At 42.5% G+C, this 25,078-nt stretch overlaps 1 protein-coding gene across 1 annotated transcript in view; it reads right to left on the reverse strand.

The window, feature by feature from the left end:
• Positions 1–5,606: 5,606 nt before the first annotated feature.
• LOC142652476 (meprin A subunit beta-like) overlaps positions 5,607–25,078 on the reverse strand; it is a 60,095-nt gene continuing 40,623 nt past the window's right edge. Inside the window, exons 12-14 of the mRNA XM_075828113.1 lie at positions 22,436–22,615; positions 6,919–7,084; positions 5,607–5,838 (exon numbers count right to left, since the gene is read on the reverse strand). Of these exons, the coding sequence (XP_075684228.1) occupies positions 5,607–5,838; positions 6,919–7,084; positions 22,436–22,615 (578 nt within the window). The remainder of the gene's footprint in view (positions 5,839–6,918; positions 7,085–22,435; positions 22,616–25,078) is intronic.

The raw sequence follows: 25,078 nt of genomic DNA on the forward strand, positions 1-25,078 counted from the left end.
TCCATGTGACTGCTGCAGCCTTTGATTGTCTGCAGCATTCACATGTGATAGAACATCAATTGAGGACAGGTTGTGCCACGACAATGGCCAGGAGTAAGTATAAGCTTTTCTTGTATTATTAATTTCCAGAAAGTTTTCTCTCATTTGCAATTTTTGCAGCGGAATCGCAGCGTTTCTGCCATTTCTGGCTCTTTGTTGTGGGTTTCAGAAGAGCAGCGATTCAGCAGCATAAATTTACATGCTGTGGATTAAAAAACTGCACCACAGATAAATTTATGAACAGTTTCTGACTTTTTCTGCTGTGTGGGGATTAGATTTGTACAAATGTCATCCACACTGCTGCTACTGAACTACTATGCAGATTTTTTACAATGAAATCCTTTGCGAAAACTCTGCAGTGTGTATGCTGTGTATATTCCTACCCTTATCTTAAAGAAGACTTGTCGCCTCTGGAGATTGAACCTTTTATTTTCTCCAGATAGAGGAAGTGCCCCCTTGTCTTTTGAGGGGATTTTGCAGGATACCTGTTTATTACCATATTTTTTGTTTGGGCTAAATAAATGTAATGCCTTCAATCTTTCCTAATAACTAAGATTTAGTTGCTCTTCTTGTATTCTTCTTTGTATTTTTTTCTAACTCCAGGGCGTCCGTTCCATAAACTCATGCCCAGAACTGAACTGCATATTGTAGATGCCGCACTAATGCTTTGTAAACTGGTAATATTATGTCCCTGTCTTGCGAGCCTCTTCTCACTGTTCTGTCTTTCACTATGTGTTGGGGGGTGGGGGGGGGGGGGGGGGGGGGGATTCATCAACCTTTCTACGCCAGAAAACTGTTGCAAAAGGCGAGTTGCGACTTTTTGCCTGTTTAAAGCCGACCTCACCACTTTTTGTGAAAACTTGTGTAAAGTACAGGGTGGGCCATTTATATGGATACACCTAAATAAAATGGGAATGGTTGGTGATATTAACTTCCTGTTTGTGGCACATTAGTATATGGGAGGGGGGAAACTTTTCAAGCTGGGTGTTGACCATGGCGGCCATTTTGAAGTCGGCCATTTTTTATCCAACTTTAGTTTTTTCAATGGGAAGAGGGTCATGTGACACATCAAACTTATCGAGAATTTCACAAGAAAAACAATGGTGTGCTTGGTTTTAACGTTATTTTATTCTTTTATGAGTTATTTACAAGTTTCTGACCACTTATAAAATGTGTTCAAAGTGCTGCCCATTGTGTTGGATTGTCAATGCAACCCTCTTTTCCCACTCTTCACACACTGATAGCAACCCCGCCCGAAGAAATGCTAGCACAGGCTTCCAGTATCCGTAGTTTCAGTTGCTGCCACATCTCGTATCTTCACGGCATAGACAATTGCCTTCAGATGACCCCAAAGATAAAAGTCTAAGGGGGTCAGATCGGGAGGCATTTCTTCTGCGATGGTGGAAATACGGCCGCGTTTGTTAAGCCACAATTGTGAAAGCATGGCGAGTGGGAAAATGCATCAAATTTATTAAGAGTGTGCACTAATTATTAAACCTGTTGCATCCTACTCCAGCGGAGCAGATAGCTAAGAAAGTCTTATTATTTAGGCACAATTTGGCAGATTTAATGTCACCGTATGTGAACCAAATTATGTAGGAAATATACCTATATATTTACAGCTGAAGGCGACAATGCTGGACTCACACAGAGCTATTAGTTGCGTTTTTGTTTTTTATTTTTAGGAAAAAATACTCTGTGGCCAGATGGTACTTTAAAATCCATAGTGAAATTTATAAAATATACTACATCCAAAGCCAGGGCCAGATCCAGGTTTATGTGGGCCCTTGGGCGATACAAACTTCATGGGCCCCTTTGCGAGGAACTCACGGTGGCAGTAAAACTGCAGTTTGTGCCTCCATATAGAAGTTAGGCCCCCATATATACAGTGCCCTCTGTAGATAGTGCCAGCCACAGTTCCCTCTGTAGATAGTGCCACACAGCCCCCCTGTAGATAGTGGCACACATGCCCCTCTGAAGATAGTGCCACACATGCCTCTCTGAAGATAGTGCCACACATGCCTCTCTGAAGATAGTGCCACACATGCCTCTCTGAAGATAGTGCCACACATGCCTCCCTGAAGAGAGTGCCACACAAAATCCCCTTGTAGATAGTGCCCTACACCCCCCTCCCTGCAGATAGCGCCATTGGGGTTTCTTCTAGGAGTGGAATCCACAGCCATAGCGTTGCTGGCCCGGAATTCCTCTCTTGGAGAGGCCCCTGATGTCACTGTCCATATATGGATAGTGACGCCAGGGGCTTCTCCAAGAGCGGAATCTCTGGCCATAGCGTCAGCAACGCTCTGGATGGTGATTACACTCCTAGTGGGAACCCCAATGGCACTATCTGCAGGAAGGGGGGTGTACGGCACCCGTTCTCAGACCCGCAATAGATAAGCGGAGAGCAGTGGGCAAAAGGTTGCTAAACACACCAATCCTGCTTGTGTGATGTCACAACATGCGTGCTACGCATGCTAATGCGTTTTGTCACTGTGACTTCCCCAGAGCATTGCCTGACGCCATTCAGGTTTAATTTGTACCTAGATGGACATTGCATGGATGGATTATTTGGAGATATCCTGGATAAACAGCGAGTGATTATATACAAGACGGCATGACTGGTTGCATACATTCCGGACTGGAGTACACGCGTACACGCTTGATGGATAAGTATACAGTTCTTTAATCGACTATTTGATGAAGTATGAGCAATTATACCAAAGATGGCATGCATGGCTGCACATATATCCGACCGTAAGAAACATTTGACGGATGAGTATATAACTCACTTATAATATTAACCTACGCTGTCTTGCCTATCTGGTACTCTTTGAATTACCCATCATTTAATTTATGGAGCATTTTTTCAAATGCATAACTTGTCTCGCTGATCCGGGCCTTAATTAGGGCTGAAGGTGTATCGTTATACTACATATAATGGGATTGCTAGTGCATGTATTTTTTCTGCTCTAAACAATATCTTATGGTTATTGACCTATTTATACCTTGCTGTGGTTGCTAATTATCACTCTACCTTTAGGGCGGATTTAGGGCGCTCGCAAAAGGCACTTAACAACTCCGTGTGTCATCACCATATGATGCGCGGCTGCGTGATTTTCGACACTCTATTTGTATGTTTGTAAACAGAAAAGCACGTGCTGCTTTTCTGTTCACAATCATACTTTTTACTGCTGTTGCGCGAATCACGTGCGTCCCACGGAAGTGCCTCCGTGTGGTGAGCGTGATTTTCACGCGCCCATTGACTTCAATGGGTGCGTGATGCGCGAGAAACGCATAAATATAGGACATGTCGCGAGTTTTACGCAGCGGACACACGCTGCGTGAAAATCACGGACTGTCTGCACGGCCCCATAGACTAATATAGGTCCGTGCGAGGTGCGTGAAAATCACGCGCGTTGCATGGACGTATATCACGTTCGTGTAAATCCGCCCTTATACTGATCTATGTTACATTGTATTTATATATGTATATAACTAATTGTACTGGTCAGAAACAGGCTGTCTGTGTCTTATAATATTATGTGTCAATCCAGTCCTATATGTGTTTATCACAATGCTCGAGCAGAAGGCTTGAGAAAGCGTGTCTACGCGAAACAGCTGTTTCCTGTGAACTTGTGCATAACTCTGTCTCCCCTACTTCGCATTGAGCAATAAAACATATGAAAACGTCAGATTTGGGTGAGTGCTGCTCTATTTTTTTTTCTTCACACATTATGATATATATGAACTTTTCTTGCTGAGCCAGCACCTCCCTTGACACATACCGTGTCAGTGTACATGCGGCCTGGGCAGTGATCTGCCAAACGCCTGGAAGACTATTGGTTGCAGCAGTGCCGATTTTATTTTCTTTTGCTATTGCTTTATATGTTTACACCTTTTCCTAACTGGCTGAAATTTATGTCTCCTGAAGTCGGCAGCAAATCAGCCCCTTGTTGCAGGTTCACCACCCCTGGTCTATAAATAAATGCTTCAGACATAAATAATTCTTATGTTTATTTAGTAATGAAATCCAGATGTAGCAGAAGTGCCACTGCTATATTACTAATCCTTCGTTCTTGTTCAAACTGCAGTTTTCTGGAAGAGAGAAAGTAATTGAAGTAGTCACTATTTATACTTGGTTCATCCTACTATTAATACACTTTTATTATTTCTGTAACATCATTCTATCTTTTGTGTACCAGAATCCGTAGACCTATACTTCTTGGCTCTACCTTGCTACGCCCCATAAAGTGAAATCTATGTCTACTAGAAGCAGTTTTCTGGAGTAAATTATAATGAATATGTCTGGCTGATGTGACCCCCGACCCTTTTCCCAAAGCCACACCCCCTTTCCACAAAAGTGGTGAGGGTGACTCAAAAAGGCCAAAAGTCGCAATTTGAACGGCAAATTGTGACTTTTGGGGCCAATTGCGGCCTTTCTCCACCAGAAAACTAGCATAGAAAGGTAAATAAATTAGCCCCATAGTGTTGAAGATTTGTCAATACAATTATTCGAATTGTCATAATTGCAGTAAAATAAAAAGTTAGGCATAAGTTACACATTTAAACTTTTACAATATACGATATTGGCCTTAGGCCTATGTAGGGAACAGCACAGAGCCCCGTGATGTTCATGTCACTGCAGCCCAACAACTTCAAACACAATAATCCATCCCTTGTTGAAAAACATACCCAACCTTTTTCCATTCCTTTTAGATGAGAAGAAGAATGGCATTACCTACTTGGGATTGTCAAAGACAAAAGAAGGCCCCTGTACAGGAAATGTATTTGGGTCCCTTGCTCTAAAGTTGCAAAAGTAATGAGTCAGGAAGAACCCCACTCCCTAAAATCCCTTATTGGTGTATCAATCCAACTGTTATTGTGCAGTCTCTTGCATACAGTCTGGTAAACAATAGGAAATATGTTCCTTTTTAAGGTAGGACTTGGGCCCATTTTCCTATAGGGCCCATGAACAAATTCTGTATCTGTCTCTGTCGCTGTCTCTTTTCTCTACAATAAAAGCTAACATGCTTTTATTGTGGCGATGGAAAGCCCTGTTGTAGGTTTACGGAAAGGAAAGGGATTTATATTGGCTGCTTTCCACTTATGGGCCCAGAGCAGTACATGGCCTATTTCTAAAGAAATATACCCTGTCTCCAATTCTTTCTTTTCCCCAAGTAAATACCAAACACATTTGTTGCTTAATGGGATTTCCCACATTTAATATTTTCTGACATGTTAATAAGATCGAAGGTCACACTGATGGGCATGATTGTAGACATGCATATTTGGGACACTGGTGGATGTTCCAGCTCGTGGGCACCCACTAACTTGACCACCTGACATTACTAAATGACATATCAGAGAAGAGTAAAAGTTAAAAAGAAAAAAACTTAAATATGCCTTTTCTTTACCAAGTTTCAAGAACAGTGTATGATCCAGAATTACACATTTGTGTGGGATAATTGGATTCTTAAAGAAACACTTCGCACAAAAAAGTAAATCCCACTTCCAATTCCATTTCATTATATACCACCAGTTTATAGTTGAGCCCCTATATTTATACTTTAACATATGTAAAATATACTTACTTTCTCCACAGTATCCATTACATTAGGGAGTGCGTTCATTTGCTTTTTGTGCTTCTTTTTAAGGCAGCACACAGTAACCAGTGTGACTATTAACATTACTACAAATATAGTCACTGATGATGACACGGCAATCACTATTGTGTCTTGGCTGGAAACTTTGGTCTCACAGTTGTCTCCAACATACCACCAGTCTTTAGTTACTTTGCACCTATACAGAGAGAATGTGTTAATTGTATTCAAAGCTTAAGCGGGCAAAACAACTACTGTGTGTAGATGGAAACACAGAAGATATTTGGCATATTCATTAAAAAACAAGCTGGGAAAAACTGATACACTGTGTTATGCCTAGTGCAAGGCCTGAGGGGGTGGTGTATGACACAGGGATTCTCTTTTTGGTGTTATAAACTGCCCCCTCAGGCCCTTTTATAAGTCATAAAATAGTGTATTTGTTTTGTCTGTTTTGAATTTTAGCGTATCAAATATCATATGCCCCAACAAGTGCATGTACACGTTACTGCTTCATGACATCACATTGACCGATTATAGCGACCTCCCTATTAAAGTACGCTATGTGAACTTTTATCCGACAATTGATGGGGGGGGGGGGGCAATAGAGGGTCCTCTTGTCTCTGCTGGTGCTAGGACTGTATGTGGCAATGCATTACTTGCCGTGTTACTTCTACAGTACATAGTCTAATGATAATAATTGACATCACTTGGCGTGGTAATCATATTATAAGTACATTTACGGATGTAGCCATCTTTATCTTGACTCTGATAACTTTCTGCAGCGTGATATCACACAACAAAAGCCTTTGAAAAAGATAAGATAAAAGTCCAGATAAAGCTGGCTACATCTGTACCATTAATCAAGTGCTAACAGTCCACAAATAACAACTGCGCATTGTCATAGGGTGGACCTTACGTGAGCAGTCTAATATTGTAATGGTACCAATGGACATGCACTAATAGTGGAGTAGAGGATATAAAAAAATTTAAAGCTTAATGTTCCATTTAAAGATTAGTCATTATATTAAGTGCTGTTTCAAGAGAATTTAGCGAATATCGTGGTTTTCACCACATTCTAGAGATCCGCTGTCCTGTACATTTTTTCCGTGACCTGATGCATTTACTATCATTTACACTGGACACTGGCCTAAATTATAGCAGATTAGATTTATTTAGTGGCACAAAGACAGCCAACAACAAATTAAGAGACGTACTCCAGCTTCATTTTTATTTAGACTGGCGCAGTCTTAATACATTTTTCCCAAAACTTTAGTTATACCTGCAAACTGGCTTGTTCACTTCAAGGACACAGACACCATCGTGTTTGCAGTCATAGTTAGCACAGGGTGTTGTGTTTGTTGTTGTTCTTGATGTTGTCGTTGGAGAAGTTGTTGGTTGAGGAGTGGATGGAGGTATTGGCTGAGTGGTATTTAGATATGTGATATCTAGTAAAATATATTACAACATCATTAATTATTTAATTGTGCAAATAAATTCATCTGATATTACATAATTTATGTGGCCTTTTTTAAAAAAAATAGTTAAAATACATAGTTGTGTCTTAGGATGCCTACTCACAGCGCTTTTCGAGAAAAGGTGTTTTTGTTGGGAAAAAAGCTGCGGCCAGATGTTAGCTGGAAGTGAATAGGGAAATATTGAACGCACTACAAACAGTGCTGTTTATTTTTTGTGGTGTTTTTTTTGGCTTGCACTTTTTGGCTTAGTGGTGTTTTTTACAAATCGCAGCAAGAGGTTAATTTGACTTTTTTTTCAGGCCTGTTTTTTTAAAATTATGTTTAGAGAAGCCTATAGGAAAATGGCTGAAAAAAGCTAAACCAACTCCTTGCTGCTATTTGAAAAAATACAGGACAAAAATGTGTGACTGAAAAAAAACACCACCTGAGGGTATGTTCACACGCTGAGCCAAAAACGTCTGAAAATACGGAGCTGTTTTCAAGAGAAAACAGCACCTGATTTTCAGACGTTTTTTGAGCAACTCACATTTTTCGCAGCGTTTTTTCGGCCGTTTTTGGAGCTGTTTTCAATAGAGTCTATGAGAAAACGGCTCCAAAAACGTCTCAAGAAGTGTCCTGCACTTCTTTTGACGAGGCTGTAATTTTACGCGTCGTCTTTTGACAGCTGTCAAACGATGACGCGTAAATTACAGGTCGTCGGCACAGTACGTCGGCAAACCCATTCAAATGAATGGGCAGATGTTTGCCGACGTATTGCAGCCGTATTTTCAGACGTAAAACGAGGCATAATACGCCTAGTTTACGTCTGAAAATAGGTCGTGTGAACCCAGCCTAAAGAAAGCTTGTAAAAAAAAAATGCATGAAATACATGGCGTTTTTACTAGCCATAAGAAAGCACCACAAAAAAAGTGTGTGTGAAGAAAGCCTTATAACAGAAAAAAATGCTAGAATCTGAATCAGATTTTCGACTGATTTTGTGGATGCTTGACAAAATTTGACTGTATATAAACTCAGTTTACTAGCAGATTATATTGAAAGGGGTTTTCTGGTATTTCAAATTGTATCCAAGTTTGCCTAAAATTGTCGGACCACAGCAGAATCTTGACCACAGTTTGCATTGCATGTAAATAGATTTTTTTTAGATTTTCAAATCCACAAAAACCCTCAAATATTTCATAATTGCTGTATAATGAAAGCTCTGCAACTTGCAAAATACAGACTTTTAATACCTTACCATCAAAATCCATGCTTCCTGTGAATGAATGGGAAGGCTTGTAATTATATCCAGAGGCTGGAATCCCACAGTACTAGAGCTATTAGTCACTGCAGTCTTGTAACTTTTTCACATGACTTCATGAAATGTTAAAGGGAAGGTGTCACGAAAACATTTTTTTTATATGTTTTTGCTTTTAGTATGTTATTAAAATACATTTTATTTATTTGTGTTTTTGTGTTGTACTTTTTTCTAACTTTTACTTCTCTATGGGGTCTCCCATTTTTTTTTCATCTCTGTATGTGTTGATTAACGACACATACAGAGATGGAATACGACACATACATCCCCATAGTGAATGCGAGCGGGAGCCGTTCCATTCACTATAGCGTACGCCAGCTGTGTGGGAATGACGCATGCGCTGCTCCCACACAGTCCAAAAGGAAGGTCTTAGGCCGAGCGAAATCCGGCGCAATTTTTATGTGGACCGGAAGCCGCGGCCGGACAGTAAGATGACTACTTCCGGTCGCGGTTTCCATCCATATGTTCAGAAGCAAGGACTAGGAGCGGAGGCAGCAGGAGCAGGTAAGTTATGTTTGTGTATGTTCGGGTTATACTGTGATTACCACTGTATCTAATCCTCCTACACTGTGCATTCGCTCAAAAAATGGCGGCACAAAGTGTAGGAGGTTTGAACATTCAACCCCCTCCTTTCTCCTGGTACTAGCCAGGATAAAGGAGGGGGGATTGTTTGAGGACGCTAGAGCGAGTGTGTCTTCTCCAATTTTGCAGCATAAAGCAATGAGGTTGCTTTACCACATGCCAATGCTGCAATTTTGGGAATTGCTCCCTTTAGTGACCAGCACATAGAAATGTTATAAATTAGAATCTAATTTTATAATATTTCCTGACTTGTGAAAAAATTAAAAAAATTAGAACAATGTGTAATCATTTAAATACTAACAGTTTAACTTTTAAAAAAAATATATATTTTTCTAGCGACACATTCCCTTTAAAGAGGTTCTGTCACCAGATTTTGCAACCCCTATCTGCTATTGCAGCAGATAGGCGCTGCAATGTAGATTACAGTAACGTTTTTATTTTTAAAAAACGAGCATTTTTGGCCAAGTTATGACCATTTTCGTATTTATGCAAATGAGGCTTGCAAAAGTACAACTGGGCGTGTTGAAAAGTAAAAGTACAACTGGGCGTGTATTATGTGCGTACATCGGGGCGTGTTTACTACTTTTACTAGCTGGGCGTTCTGATGAGAAGTATCATCCACTTCTCTTCACAACGCCCAGCTTCTGGCAGTGCAGACACAGCCGTGTTCTCCAGAGATCACGCTGTGTCGTCACTCACAGGTCCTGCATCGTGTCAGACGAGCGAGGACACATCGGCACCAGAGGCTACAGATGATTCTGCAGCAGCATCGGCATTTGCAGGTAAATCGATGTAGCTACTTACCTGCAAACGTTGATGCTGCTGCAGAATCAACTGTAGCCTCTGGTGCCGACACGATGCAGGACCTGTGAGTGACGTCACAGATCTGCACTGCCAGAAGCTGGGCGTTGTGAAGAGAAGTGGATGATAGTTCTCATCAGAACGCCCAGCTAGTAAAAGTAGTAAACACGCCCCGATGTACGCACATAATACACGCCCAGTTGTACTTTTACTTTTCAACACGCCCAGTTGTACTTTTGCAAGCCTCATTTGCATAAATACAAAAATGGTCATAACTTGGCCAAAAATGCTCGTTTTTAAAAAATAAAAACGTTACTGTAATCTCCATTGCAGCGCCTATCTGCTGCAATAGCAGATAGGGGTTGCAAAATCTGGTGACAGAGCCTCTTTAAATACATTTGTGTCAAAAAAGACAAAAGTATAATAGGTATGATACCTTTATTAGCTAACCATAAAAGTTCTATATGCAAGCTTTCAAAGTACAAAGGCTCCTTCTTCAGGCGTGTTAACAAATGAATGACTTAGGCCTCATGCACACGACCGTAAAAACTCCCGTTATTACGTGTCGTAATTACGACCCGTAATAACGGGCTCATAGACTTCTATTGGCCACGGGTACCTTCCCGTTTTCTTACGGGAATGTGCCCGTGCCGTTGAAAAAGATAGAACATGTCCTATTTCAGGCCGTATTAATGGCACGGGCAGCCCATAGAAGTCTATGGAGCTCCCATAATGACGGGTGGCTACGTGTGTGCACCCGTCATTACGGCAGCGTTGTTAGGCGACGTCAGTAAATAGTCACTGTCCAGGGTGCTGAAAGAGTTAACTGATCGGCAGTAACTCTTTCAGCACCCTGAACAGTGAATTCCGATCACAATATAGAGCAACCTGTAAAAAAAAAGAAAAGACGTTCATACTTACCGAGAACTTCCTGCTTCTTCCTCCAGTCCGGCCGTTGCCTTGGTAACGCGTCCCTCTCGACATCCGGCCCGACATCCCTGGATGACGTTTCAGCCCATGTGACTGCTGCAGCCAATCACAGGCCAATCACATGCTGCAGGGGTTACATGGACTGCCGCGTCATCCAGGGATGTCGGGCTGGATGTCAAGAGAGGGACGCGTCACCAAGGCAACGGCCGGGTAAGTATGAATTTCTTTTACTTTTACCTCGAAAGGGCTGCCCCTTCTCTCTATCCTGCACTGATAGAGAGAAGGGGCTGCCGATTAGTCCAGTTCAATTTTGCAGAGAATACGTGCCCGTAAATACGAGTGGAATACGGGTGACACCGGGCCCGTATTTACAGGCACGGGTCCGTAAATACTGGTGCAAAACGGGTCGAATACGTGTGCCACCGGACCAGTATTTACGGGAGGGAAAAAATACGGTCGTGTGCATGAGGCCTTAGAATAAAGCACAACATTTAGATGTTACACAAAGACAATTAGTACATGAGGTGATACATCATTAAGATAAGCCGGGGCAATAAAACTGAGGTTATATGGGTGATGACTTAGGAGCTAAGGCATCTGTAGCATGTAACGTGTGTCCATGTAGTGGCTCATAATAATAATAATCTTTATATAGCGCCAAAATATTACGCAGTACTTTACAATATAGAGGGAACATGAAACACAATATCAGACATTACATAGTGACAAAGTTAATTCACAATTCAAACCTGAGGAGTGAGGACCCTGCTAACAAGAGCTTACAATCTATGAGGAAATAAGGGAGACACAAAGTGTAAGGCTGTGTTCACACACCCTATTTACGGATGTAATTCGGGCGTTTTAACAGCTCCAAAAATACGGCTCCAATGCGCCGGCAAACATCTGCCCATTCATTTGAATGGGCTTTACGATGTTCTGTGCCGACGGTCATTTTTTTTACGCACCGCTGTCAAGACGCCCGCGTCAAAGAAGTGCCTGTCACTTCTTGGGACGTAATTGGAGCCATTTTCCATCGGCACCATAGAAAAACAGCTCCAATTACGTCCGTAATGGACGCTGCGAAAAACGCCTGCACATGCCATTACGTCTGAAATTCAGGAGCCGTTTTCTCCTGAAAACAGCTCCGTAAATTCAGCCGTAATGGACGCTGCCGTGTGAACATATCCTAACAGTGTTTGTTCTGTACAAAAGTCCAGCCATTTTTATACACATGGGGTGGTAACATAAAGCCACATGAGCCGGTCACCAGCCAGTATCCGTGTATGACGGACATGAAGTGAAGGAGTGTGAGGCAATCTTATTCTGATGACTAATCTAAAAGGGGGCCATGGAAAGGTGTCAGATTAGGGAATGTTATAGGCCTGTCTAAATAGATGTGTTTTCAGGGCACGTTTAAAACTGTGGATATTGGGAATTAATCTGATTGTCTGGGGTAGCGCATTCCAGAGGACTGGTGCAGCACAAGAAAAATCTTGGAGACGGGAGTGGGAGGTTCGGATTATGGAGGATTTTAATCTATGGTCGTTGGCAGAACGTAGAGCCCGAGTAGGGTGGTAGACAGAGGTGAGGGAGGAGATGTAAGGAGGTGCAGCACTGTGGAGAGCTTTGTGGGTGAGAGTAATAAGTTTGAATTTTATTCTGAAGGTGATGGGCAACCAGTGCAGTGACTGGCACAGGGTAGAGGCGTTGGTGTAGCGGTTGGTCATAAATATGAGCCTGGCTGTTGCATTGAGGATAGATTGGAGAGGGGAGAGTTTGGTGAGGGGAAGACCGATTAGTAATGAGTTACAGTAGTCAAGACGAGAGTGAGTCAGAGCAACAATAAGAGTTTTGGCGGTTTCCTCCATAAGAAAAGAGCGGATTCTGGAGATGTTTTTGAGGTGAAAATGACAGGAGTGTGAAAGTGATTGAATGTGAGACGTAAAGGAAAGATCTGAGTCAAAAATAACCCCGAGACAGCGGGCGTGCTGCTTAGGAGTTATGATTGTGCCACACATAAATCCAGGTGTTAGATTGAGGCACTATTTTTCACATGACCTCACAAATTAAAGGCATCATTTTGCCCTATTGGCCCCTTTTTAGCCAGAATGGCCACCTTTGGCGGACTTATGTCATCTGAATGATTGCCATATAATACTATATTTTCCCTGCAGGGGCTGTGGCAGGGGAAATGTATGGCTGTGGTTATCAGAGCCGGACCCATATGAAAGGAGTTGAGATGGCGAGAAAACCCCTTTAACTCCACTCAGAAAACTTTACCGGTGGCAGCAAATTAAAGATATATGAATCAATTTTACTTTAGAGTCCAGAGGCAGCACCACTGGGATTAACTCCATTTACTACTCAGGATAGATGCACACTATTGGTTAGCAGTAAAGCAGAAATTACAAATTAAACACCAATACTATAAAACCTATCCACTCAAGAACCGAGACGTGTATTTGTAAATGTTAAATTTTTCTATAGGTGCTGCCTCTGGACTCGAGGAAAATACATTTTTGGTAACTAATAATAGTTCTTCCTCAGTCTTACAGGCAGCACCACTGGAATTTAAAAGGCAAAAGAAAGGGGGGGGGGGCTAATCTTCCAGCAGCTTTAGAAAACACCCTTAGGCTATGTTCACACGGAGTATTTTGGGGGAGGAATATCTGCCTCAAAGTTCCAAACGGAATTTTGAGGCAGATATTCCTCCCCCAAAATACTCCGTGTGAACAGCAATTATCGCGCCGTTTTTCGCCCGCGGCCATTGAGCGCCGCGGGCATAAAACACGCTTTCTCCTGCCTCCCATTGAAGTCAATGGGAGGTCGGAGGCGGAAGCGCCCGAAGATAGGGCATGTCGCTTCTTTTTCCCGCGAGGCAGTTTTACTGCTCGCGGGAAAAAGACGCCGACGCCTCCCATTGAAATCAATGGGAGGCGTTCTCGGGCCGTTTCTGCCGAGTTTTGCGAGGCGGTTTCCGCGTCAAAAAACTCGGCAAAAGACCCCGTGTGAACATAGCCTTAATCCAAAGGCTGAGCCCGCCGAGGAAATGTCTAATTTATAATGCTTGGAAAAGGTATTTGAAGAGGTCCATTTTGCTGCTTGACATATCTACTTCATTGAGATTCGAGCGAATTCTGCCAAGGAAGAAGAGGCAGCTCTTGTAGAATGCGATTTAACAGCTGCGGGAGATGGTAACTCCATTTTCTTATAAGATAAGTAAATTGCACATTTTGATCCGACTGGACAATGAGGCTTTGGAAGCCTTCATACCCTTCCTTACACCTTGATATGGGAGCGACAGAGACAAGCTGTCCAGATAACTAAGAACTTTGTCAGACTGCATTTTTCCGGAAAATGACACTCCAGAAAATCACGAGCAGCGGAACCTGCATCTTTTAGACATGCGCAGAGCTGCGCACGTTTAAAATATGCAGGTTCCTCTGCTTGTCATTTTTATGAAATAAAAAGAAAAAAGGGATCTCTTGAATTATATTCCTTTCAGAGGCTACTTTAGGCAAAAATGATGGGTCTGTTCTCAAAATAATGCAGTCTGACAAAATTCTGATGTATGGATCAGTACACAAGAGTGCCTGGAGCGCTGAAATCCTCTTGGCAAAGATAATTGCCGTTTGGAACAAAGTCTTAAATTATAGAAACTTTAAAGAGGCTCTGTCACCACATTATAAGTGCCGTATCTCCTATATAAGGAGATGGGTGCTATAATATAGGTGACAGTAATGCTTTTTATTTAAGAAAACGATCTATTTTCACCACTTTATTAGCGATTTTAGATTTATGCTAATGAGTTACTTAATGCCCAACTGTGCTTATTATTACTTTAGACCAAGTGGGCATTGTACAGAGGAGTGTATGACACTGACCAATCAGCGTCCTGCACTCCTCTCCATTCATTTACTCAGCGCATAGGGATCCTGCTAGATCCTTATGTGCTGTCTTATACTAAGGGTATGTTCACACGGCCTATTTACGGACGTAATTCGCGCGTTTTTGCCCCGAATTACGTCTGAAAATAGCGCCTCAATAGCGCTGACAAACATCTGCCCATTGAAAGCAATGGGCAGACGTTTGTCTGTTCACACGAGGCGTATATTTACACGCCGCTGTCAAATGACGGCGCGTAAATAGACGCCCGCGTAGAAGAAGTGACCTGTCACTTCTTTGGCCGTAATTAGAGCCGTTATTCATTGACTCCAATGAATAGCAGCGCTAATTACGGCCGTAATTGACGCGGCGTTCAAGCGCCTGCACATGCCGGTACGGCTGAAATTACGGGGATGTTTTCAGGCTGAAACATCCCCGTAATTTCAGCCGTTACGGACCCCCGCCGTGTGAACATACCCTTACACATTAACAATACTGAAGTGTTTAGACAGTGAATAGACATTCCACGGAATGTCTATTCACAATCTCTGCACTTCGTTACTCTGTCTGTGGTAGTTACAGCAGAGGAAGCGTGATCTTGCGAGATCTCGCTGTAAATGACAGGTTACAACGAGATCACGCTTCCTCTGCTGTAACTACCACAGACAGAGTAACGAAGTGCAGAGATTGTGAATAGACACTTCTCTGTACAACACCCACTTGGTCTAAAGTAAAAATACGCCCAGTTGGGCATTAAGCAACTCATTAGCATAAATCTAACATCGCTAATAAAGTGGTGAAAACAGATCGTTTTATTAAATAAAAAGCATTACTGTCACCTACATTATAGCGCCCATCTTCTCATATAGGAGATAGGCCACTTATAATGTGGTGACAGAGCCTCTTTAACTAGACCTCCAGATCCTCAAAGGATACCTAATTAGTTGATTCAGAAGTGATAAATCCCAGGAAGTACAGGGATCCATAATTGGAGGCCTTAAAGAAACACTGTCAACTCCGAAAACCCCCATAAACTACAATAATCCGTTGCATAGAGAGGACTCCTAGGACTCGTCATCAGCATGTAGCACACAACCTATTTGAAGGCTTATAACAAGGGAATGCAAGTGAGTAGAAAGATTCGGAATCAGCACTTTGAGCTATTAAAGGGGTTTTCCAGCCCCTAAAAATTATTGCGAATCCGACTCCCGGGACCCCCACCGACCAGCTGTTTTGAAGGGGGTACAGCGCTCATACGTGGACTGCTTCCCCTTCATTTCTACTTGCTCACGGTGAATCGTCGACACAGATGTAGCGGCGATTCACAGTATTGAAGCTATCTCTAATTCACTTCAATGGCAGAAGGCTGCAATATTGTGAAACGCTGCTACATCTGTGTTGACGATACACAGTGAGCAAGTAAGAATGAAGTGGAAGCAGTGCTTGTACGAGTGCTACACCCCCTTCAATACAGCTAATCGTCCGGGGTCCTGGGAGTCAGACCATGACCGATCAGCTATTGATGGCCTATCCTGAGGAAAGACAAAGTAGACGACAACGCCCAGTTGGTAAAAAGTAAAAACACGCCCAGTTGGTCATTAAGAAACTCATTAGCATAAATCTAAAATTGCTCATAACTTGCTCAAAAATGATTGTTTTTCAAAATAAAAACCACTGCTGTTATCTACATTACAGCGCCGATCAGATTATGTAGGAGATAGGGCACGTTTAATGTGGTGACAGAAACTCTTTAACCCCTTCCCCCTGCTTGCATTCTGGGCCCTAATGACCAAGCCATTTTTTAAGTTTTTCCATCGTCACATTCGAAGAGATATAATTATTTTATTGTTCCGCCGATGCAGTTGTATGAGGGCTTGTTTTTTGCGGGACGACTTGTCGTTTTTATTGGTACCATTTGAGAGTAGATGCGACTTTTTGTTCACTTTTTATCACATTTCAGGATTAACAGAAAACAGCAATTTTTCCATTGTTTTTTATTTTTTACAGCGTTCACCGTGCGGGTTAAATAATGTAACAGCTTTATAGTCGGGGTCGTTACGGACGCGGCGATACCAAATATGTGTAACCTTTTTGCTTTGTGTTTTTTTTTAATAATAAAAGCAGTTTGTAAGGGGAAAAAGTGGGTTTTTCATTTTTTTTTCACATTTTTTTTAATTAACTTTATTCAACTTTTTTTTTTTACTTGTCCTACTAGGGGACTTTCATATGCGATCATCCGATCGCATTTATAATACACTGCAATACTTTTGTATTGCAGTGTATTACTGCCTGTCTGTTTACAGGCAGGCATTCATTACAGGCAGACCTGGGGGCCTTTATTAGGCCCCCGGCTGCCATCGCAGACACTCGGCGATGTTATCGCCGGATATCAGTGGGATGAGAGGGAGCTCCCTTCCTCTCTCCATAACCACTCAGATGCGGTGCACGCTATTGTGCACTGCATCTGAGGGGTTAAACGGGTGAGATCGATACTAATATCGATCTCACCCGGTCGAGCAGGGACGCCCCCAGCCCTCAGCTGCCTCTGACAGCTGAGAGCAGGGAGATTTCACAGCTCCCTGCTCTGTTTACTTTATTCTAATGCAGCGCCGTGGAATAGCGGCGCTGTAGAATAAAGCCCATTAATGACCGCTAATCGGCGTGAAAAGGCTAATCGGCGGTCATTAAGGGGTTAAGGGCTGTTAATTGAACTTTCAACATATTCTACTTTCAACATATTGTTCCCCAATATACTCCTTTCAACCTTCGGGCAATAAAATGTAATCCCTCTGGCTTGGGATGGAAGAAACTTTCCTGGGATACGAGCTCTTTCAGAAGTGGAAGCTTCCAATAAGTCCCCTCCTCTAGTTGTAGTAGCAACAAGAAAACATGACCTCTGGGGCCAAAAGGGAGCAATAAGAATGGTAATTGGTCTTTCTTCAGAGATTTGGGCAGGACCCCCTGAAGGAGTGGGAGTGGTGAGCAGATGTGCACAAATTTGCGGGCCCAATCGATCATGTAGGGATGATCCAACCTGTTGATAGAACATCAAAAGAGGAAGTTTGGAATTCCTGGAAGCCATGAGGTCCATGTGGAGTGCCCCACAGCTTGGTTATTTGCAGAAATATCTCCTCCTTCAGGGACTATTCTTCTGGCAACAGCAACTTCATGCTGAGACAATACGCTCGGACATTGAGATGACCCCGAATATGGGCTGCCGACAGGCTCAGGAGATGGTTCTCCACTCACATCAGTAAGAAATTGCACTCCTTTATGAGGGGCTTGCTTTGAGTTCACATCTGCTTTTTGACATAGATTGCAGACAACATGTTGTCTGAGGACTCTGAAATGCTTGTCCTGAAGATAAGAGAGAAAATGAAACAAAGTTCAATCTGATCGCTCTCAACTCCCTGTGATTGGAGGAGAGACTCTTCTTCCATGTAGACCACTTCACTTGGACCCACAGATCCTTCTGATGGGCTCCCCACCCGTGATGGGAGGCATCAGTGGTGATTATCACTGGCTGAGTTGGTAGAAGAGACTTGCCAGATAAGAGGGCTGGGCTTGACAACCACCACCTAAAACTGGTCCTTACCTCTCTACTGATTATCAGAGACCTTCCAGATCCCTGAATGTCTGTTCCAAGCAGAAAGGATGCAATCCTGTAGTGGTGTGAAATGACCCCAGATCCATGGAACTACCTCTATTAAGGAGGTCAGAAGGCCAAGAACTCTCATTGCCTCCCTGATGGACTTCCTGGATGGTGAATCAGACCTTGCAGTTTCTGACGAATCCTCATGATCTTGTCCACAGGCAAAGAAAGAATCATCTGACTAGAGTCTACTATTAGGCCTAGGAATTTTAATTGCTTTTTGGGATTCCTTTTTCTGCCATTTGATGAGAAAACCGTGGTCCTGAAACATGGCTAGAGTTGTTTGACGATTCTGTTGAAGAAGGAAGTATGATGTTGCTATTACCAATCATCTAAATAAGGTATTACTATGATGCCCTGAAGTCTGAAGGTGGCAGCCAGGACCATAACGATTATTTTTTGTAAATAGCTTCGGGGCTAAGGAGAGCCCAAAGGGCAGACAGGTAAATTGAAACTGATCTAATGTCTTTCTATGAGCTATTGCCACTCTCAGAAACCTTCGATAAGGAGGAAAATAACCTCTCTGTAATGATGAGAGGACCCATAAGTCTGTTGTAATTTCTGAGCAGCTTGGCCAAAAGTTTAAAAACTTTGCTCAGACATGAGGAGCTTGCCTGGTATCAGAAGTTCTGTCTCTGAAGGGGACCCTTCTTCCTAGGGTTGGACTGATTTTGCTCTGATCATTACTTGAAATTACTATGTTTAATTTGCAGTAACGTCTACAACCTCTGCTTGCTTGGCCATGAAAAAAAACCTTTGCCTTCCTCTGAATTTAAAGGGAAGGTGTCATGATTTTATTTATTTTTTTATTATATTGCTTTCAATAAAATATAAACAAAAATTTTATTTTAGTGTTGTGACTTTCTACTTTTTACTGTATTCAAACTTTTACTTCTCTATGGGGGCTGCCATTTTTTTTCATCTCTGTATGTGTCAATTAACGACACATACAGAGATGCTATACGGCACATACAACCCCATAGAGAATGCGAACGGGAGCCGTTCCATTCTCAGAAGCATACGCTGCATGTGCCGCTCCCACACAGACCAAAACGAAGCTCGTTCGTAGAGCGAAATCCGGCGCCATTTACATGTGGACCGGAAGCCGCTGCCGGACAGTAAGATGACGACTTCTGGCCATATGTTCAAAAAAGCGAAGGTGCAAGGAATAGGAGCGTAGACCAGCGGAGGGGGCGTCGGCGGCAGAAGCAGGTAATTTATGTTCGTGTATGTGATGTGTGTATTTTGTTTGTGTATGTTCGTGTGATACTGTATGTCTCCCTATCCTGACATTACAGTAGGAGGATGAGATACGGGGCTCAGCAGATAGGTGAGCCCTAATCTACCCGCCACTCAGTCCCTGCCTACTTGCACAGCCTGTCCTAGGCGACGGAGTACAACTGGGCGACGGTCCCTACGCTCAATATGTGCGCGACAGCAGAGCCAGGAAACAAGAGAGAATCACAGGCAAAGGACAAGCGGCAAATAAAGGTATACGTAGACCAAGGGCGGGAGCTAGAACCGTCTGGCCAGGCTGCGATAGGCTCTCCCACTCCTCAGCCTACCAGCCTGAGTGGTAGCAGATCGAGTCACTCTAGCAGACCTAGGAACAGATGCAGGCTGATTAACCACGGGCGTCGACACAGAAGCTGTGTCAGGCAAATCCTTCACACCTACACTGTGCAGTCGCTCAGAAAATGACGGCACACAGTGTAGGAGATTTGAAGACATTCAAACCCCTCCTTTTCCTGGCATTAGCCAGAAGAAGGGAGGGGGGATTGTGTGAGGACACTAGAGGAGAGTGTGTCCACCACAAATTTGCAGTATAAATCAATGAGGTTGCTTTACCACAGTGACCATGCTGCAATTTTGGGAACTGCTCCCTCTAGTGGCCAGCACATGGAAATGTTATAAATTAGAATCTAATTTATAATATTTTCTGAAAAAATTTAAAACAATGTGTAATCACTCAAATACTAATTGTTTAACTGAAAAAATGTATAATTCTAGCGACACATTTCCTTTAAAGAAAAGCTTCTCCCTTATTTTTGCTAAGGTTCTCCAGAACCTTATTTAGCTCAAGTTTGAACAGGGAGGTAGGCTGACATGGCATGCTACAATGATGCTTTGACGGAACATTGTCTGGCCACTGTCAAATCCACAGTGCACAGCTTGAATTTACATGAGGAAAATGCTGAGGAAATCCGCAGTCATCTTTAAATCTGGTCATTTATTTAAGTTTTCATGAGGAAGACAATCCAACTGGCTGATCCACAGTCCTAAGGCTCTCGCAACTGCTACAGCCAGCCAGGCTTTGCAAACTACAGCTTATGTAGAGTTTGACCTTCTATTCATCGAGTCGGCCTTCTTCTCTAGCAGAGATCGTTAAGCATTCAGGAGTCCTCAGAGAGAAAAAGTGGCTTTCTTGACCACTTAGTCATCGCCGAGTCCACCTCAGAATGAAACAAGAAGTAGTGATCCGATACATCAACACTGGACTCATCATAAAAAACTTCCCTTTCAGAAACCTCTATAACAGAACTAGAAGAAGATGGCTCAAAATTCCTTTGGTACTTGGACTGTTTGTGTAGACTTTTGCACTTTTTAGAAGTGACTATAGACAGTCTGTGAAGTAGTTAAAAGCAAAATCCCTAATACAAGTAATTTAGAAAACAATTATTGTGCACACTCTTGCACTATAATCAATTTTCTAAATAATGGCAGTATAATTGGAGGTACGATTTAAATGTATCTTACATTTACTCAAAAGTGGCTTTGCTGCTAGTTTGGAGCATGCCGAAATGCAGAACTGCCCAAATTTTAAATCCCCTGAACTGGAAGTGGCGCGGAACCAGTGCTGGAGTGCTCATCCACTGACATCAGCAGCCACTCCGCGTTCTACGCTAACTACAGGGCAGTTCCGGATACAGCAGCTTGCTCCCGGTAGTGATGCTCTCTCTGTTCGCCAACCATCTGCCAACCCTTCCAGGTAAGTGAAGCCGGGCGAACAGGCCACTCCATAGCTGCCATAGTGGCAGCAAGCCAGCAATCTGAGAAGTGACAGACATAATCACATCACCTCAACCCATATTATGAGCACCTCAGGCACCAGAACATGGAAAGGGACTGAAGATACAGGACACTCCTGTTCAATAGGAGGCTAAAATTATAGGTACTATATTTTGTTAATACAAAAAAGTGGCTGAACAGAAGAGAAAAAACAGATCTGGGTTCTTGCAGCATTAGAATACATACTAAGCATTACCATAGGGCTACATTAGCCCGATGAAGGCCAAAACAGTGTCCCTTTTGATCTCCGTCGGGCCGGTACATGTCAGTCTACTGCTAAAAATAAATATACATATATATATATACGTAAATATCCATACAATGGATTCCAGTAAAAAAAAACCTTCAAAATGAAAGACTATGGGTGATGAACAGCACTCTATGGCATTCGTTACAGGCCTCATCGAACTTATACATTGGAAGCTTTTCCCGACTTGGACTGTGGTGACTATGTGCTGTTGCTATGGACGCTATGCTTCAGAACTTCTCTCCCCACAGCCGGTTTCTACCATACAAAAGAACACACAGGCTGTCTGTGCACCAAAGCTCTGGGCCTGTCACAGGCCATCTGTATCGCACAGTAGTCTACTGTTGTGTATTGTCATCAGCACTGGGAGCAGATGTGTATATGCATATGTGCTGCTCCAGAGTCCGGATGGGTTACTATAGAGAAGGGGAGGGGCTGTATGGCGACATATACCACTGTATGCCTGTACAGTGGGATAAGTCGCAGCCTTCCATCTGAGGTATTCATCAGGAGTCCTCCCAACATATTCTTCCGACAGAAGGCTAACAATATGATGTGTAGACCCACCATATCTCAAGATGTATGGCGCGAGATGTTAAACAAACGTGTAAAAAAAACATATACCTCTGACGAAATACCTCTAACAGATACTATTCGTCACCCATACATCGGCAATAGACTTCCATGTTGAAAAAAATTATATGTTTATTTTACTTCCTGGCGCAAGATTCTATTGAATAGGTACGATGACTATTCAAGAAAAGTTAAAAGGGCTTGTGCCAGAATAAAAATTTATCACATTTCCTGTGGTGACTTTGGAACAATGGCACAACTTGGAACAATGTCAAATGTCACACTTACCGTCTACTGATAACAACAGGAATGCATCTCGCCCTTTGAGAAAATCTCTGCTGTGAATTCTGTCATGTGTGATATATGCTGAAGTTCCAAGTCCTGGTCCACGGAAATACTGTGTTCCATTAGGAAAAGTAACACGGGAACCAACAAGCTCAGGTTTATCCCAGAAATATTTATTAGCATCTGAAATTTAAAATACATTTTGTGAATTGTTCTGTTCCTATTTTACAGTAATATCTACAATAATAAAGTTAAACGTGTATATGGTTATATAACCACATATAAGGGCACACGTAGCAAAAATGCTGCACATTTTCTGTCCGCAAAATCTGCAGCGAAATACAGTGCTAACTATGTAGATGGGATTTGAACAAATCTTAATGTTGCAGAGTTATTCTGCCCCGAAATTGACCTAAAGTGCAGATTTTAAAATCCACAGCACGTCAATTTCTGTTGCGGATTTTCATCTTTCAATAGGGGTTAAATCTACAGCAAAATCTGCATGTTACATATGTGAATTTTACAGCAGATTTCGAGCAAAATATACTGGTGGATTTGTGGCTGATTTTCCCACCTACCCTCAAGGCATAATTATTGTTACAAAAAAGTATTTCAATCACTGCTTAGCTGCAGATATATATTTGATATAGTACAGCCATAAATGTGGTGTAAAATCGGCATCATTTTGGTATTCTTCCTTCCCTCTGCTGGTTTCTGTAAATACATATATTCTCTTTCCCTGCTTGCTGAATTGGTGGGCTATAAAAGCTCTAAGTCAATCAGATGTCTTCCCTCTCGCCAGCTAATGCTGTTTCATTGAGGACTTCAGAGTAGATGAAACAGGGTGGATTTAATCACCTCAAGTGAGCGACGTTTTGGCTCAACAGAGAGAGTCCTAAGGTGGTGTTATTGCGTTCTATGGTTGCTTTCCGTTCAAGTTGGGGAATTGATTCATCCCCTGGTACCAAGCACCTGGCCCGATATAGGTATGTTGGAGTGCTGTGTTCATCTGAATCTGGACTGTATATATATATATATATATATATATATGTATACATATACATATACACACACGCACACACATACATATAGACAGTGAAACCTCCCAGAAGACCACCTCTCCTCCAGACTGAATTTTCCTGTGACCGATTTTCCACAACATTATAGTCCTTTTTAAGCAGAACCTCCCCTTCATCCGACCAAAAAACACTTTTTTTTTTTTTTGCAATTTTTTGTGTGTGAAAACCACAAATTGCACTTACATGCGCTAAAATCATGTGGATACGGGTGCGTGCTGTGCTGCATCACCAGAGTGAGCAGGAGGGGACTTGCTTGGCCCATCAGAGAAGCTGACAGCATCATACCGCATCATTCGAGCAGTGAGGGCAGGAGGAAGTGCATTTTAAGCACCATGGACCATCACAGCAGAGGAGGAGGGAGGCTGTCAGAAAAGAGGAGGGTTCAGTACGCATGCTGCACTGAACAGTCCTCAGGATTGATGAGCTAGGGAGCCTGCAGACTTTCACTGAGGTGTCAAAGTTAGCAGTGCGGGGGATATGGAGAGTAAAGCCTGACTGGGTTCCAAGAATGACGGGAGCTATACTGGTGTACTGTACTGTATAAGAACGAGAGGGGGAGCCATGCTGGGGACTAAGAATGAGAAAAGCCATGCTGGGGACTAGTAATGAGAGTGAAGCAATGCTAGGGACTAGGATTGAAAAGGGAGCCATACTGGGGACGAAGAGAGAAACCATGTTGGGAAACAAGATTTGAAGGGGGGCCATGCTGAGGACTAGGAATTAGAGTGAGACCCTGCTGTAATCTAGGAATGAGAGGGGAGAATTGCTCTGGACTAGGACTGAGAGCAGGACTCTGCTGGGGTCTAGGAATGATAGGAGAGCATTGCTGCAGACTAGGAATGAGTGGGAGACATACTGGGGACTAGGAATGAGAAGGGAGTCATGCTGGGGACAAGCAATGAGAGGGAAGCCATGCTGGGGACTAGAAATGAGAGAGAATCCATACTGGGGACTAGGAATTAGAGAGAAACCATGGTGGGTACTTATAATGAGAGGGCTGTTTATTTGTGTGCTGTACATGTTTATTGACTGTATCAGATACTTTAACCTGCATTCTGTCTACTTTTCTTTGAGGGGACCACCCACACAAAAGACCATTTTTGCTGTGCAATTTTGGGTGGTCGACTCAAGGAGGTTTCACTGTGGTGATTAAACCAACACTTCTTCCTTTATCCTGAAGTCCTGTGCTGTTACTTTTTACTAAGATGTATACTTTAAAGAGGTATTATGGTTTTCAACAAATAAAGTATATTCTTTGTATAAAGAATTTTCTAATATATTTTCTGAATTGTTTCCTCATTGTTTTCAAGATCTATGTTTGCAGTCATTCAGTAGGAAAATTCATTGTTTACTTCCAGGGGATAAAAATCTGTCCTGATTACTTAATGGATAAACAGTTTCTTTTTTTTAAATTTCTTTTTATATACCAATTATTTATCATTAGTCACAACAATCCATTAGCTTTCAAATTTCTGCCCAAGTTATAATAAAAAGCCATAGTAGGCTGAACTTTGCAGTTGTTACTTTGACATATATACTCAGATGTAAACCTCTCATGTTTCTTTTA

This window comes from Rhinoderma darwinii, chromosome 5 (assembly GCF_050947455.1).
Source record: "Rhinoderma darwinii isolate aRhiDar2 chromosome 5, aRhiDar2.hap1, whole genome shotgun sequence".
NCBI lineage: Eukaryota > Metazoa > Chordata > Amphibia > Anura > Rhinodermatidae > Rhinoderma > Rhinoderma darwinii.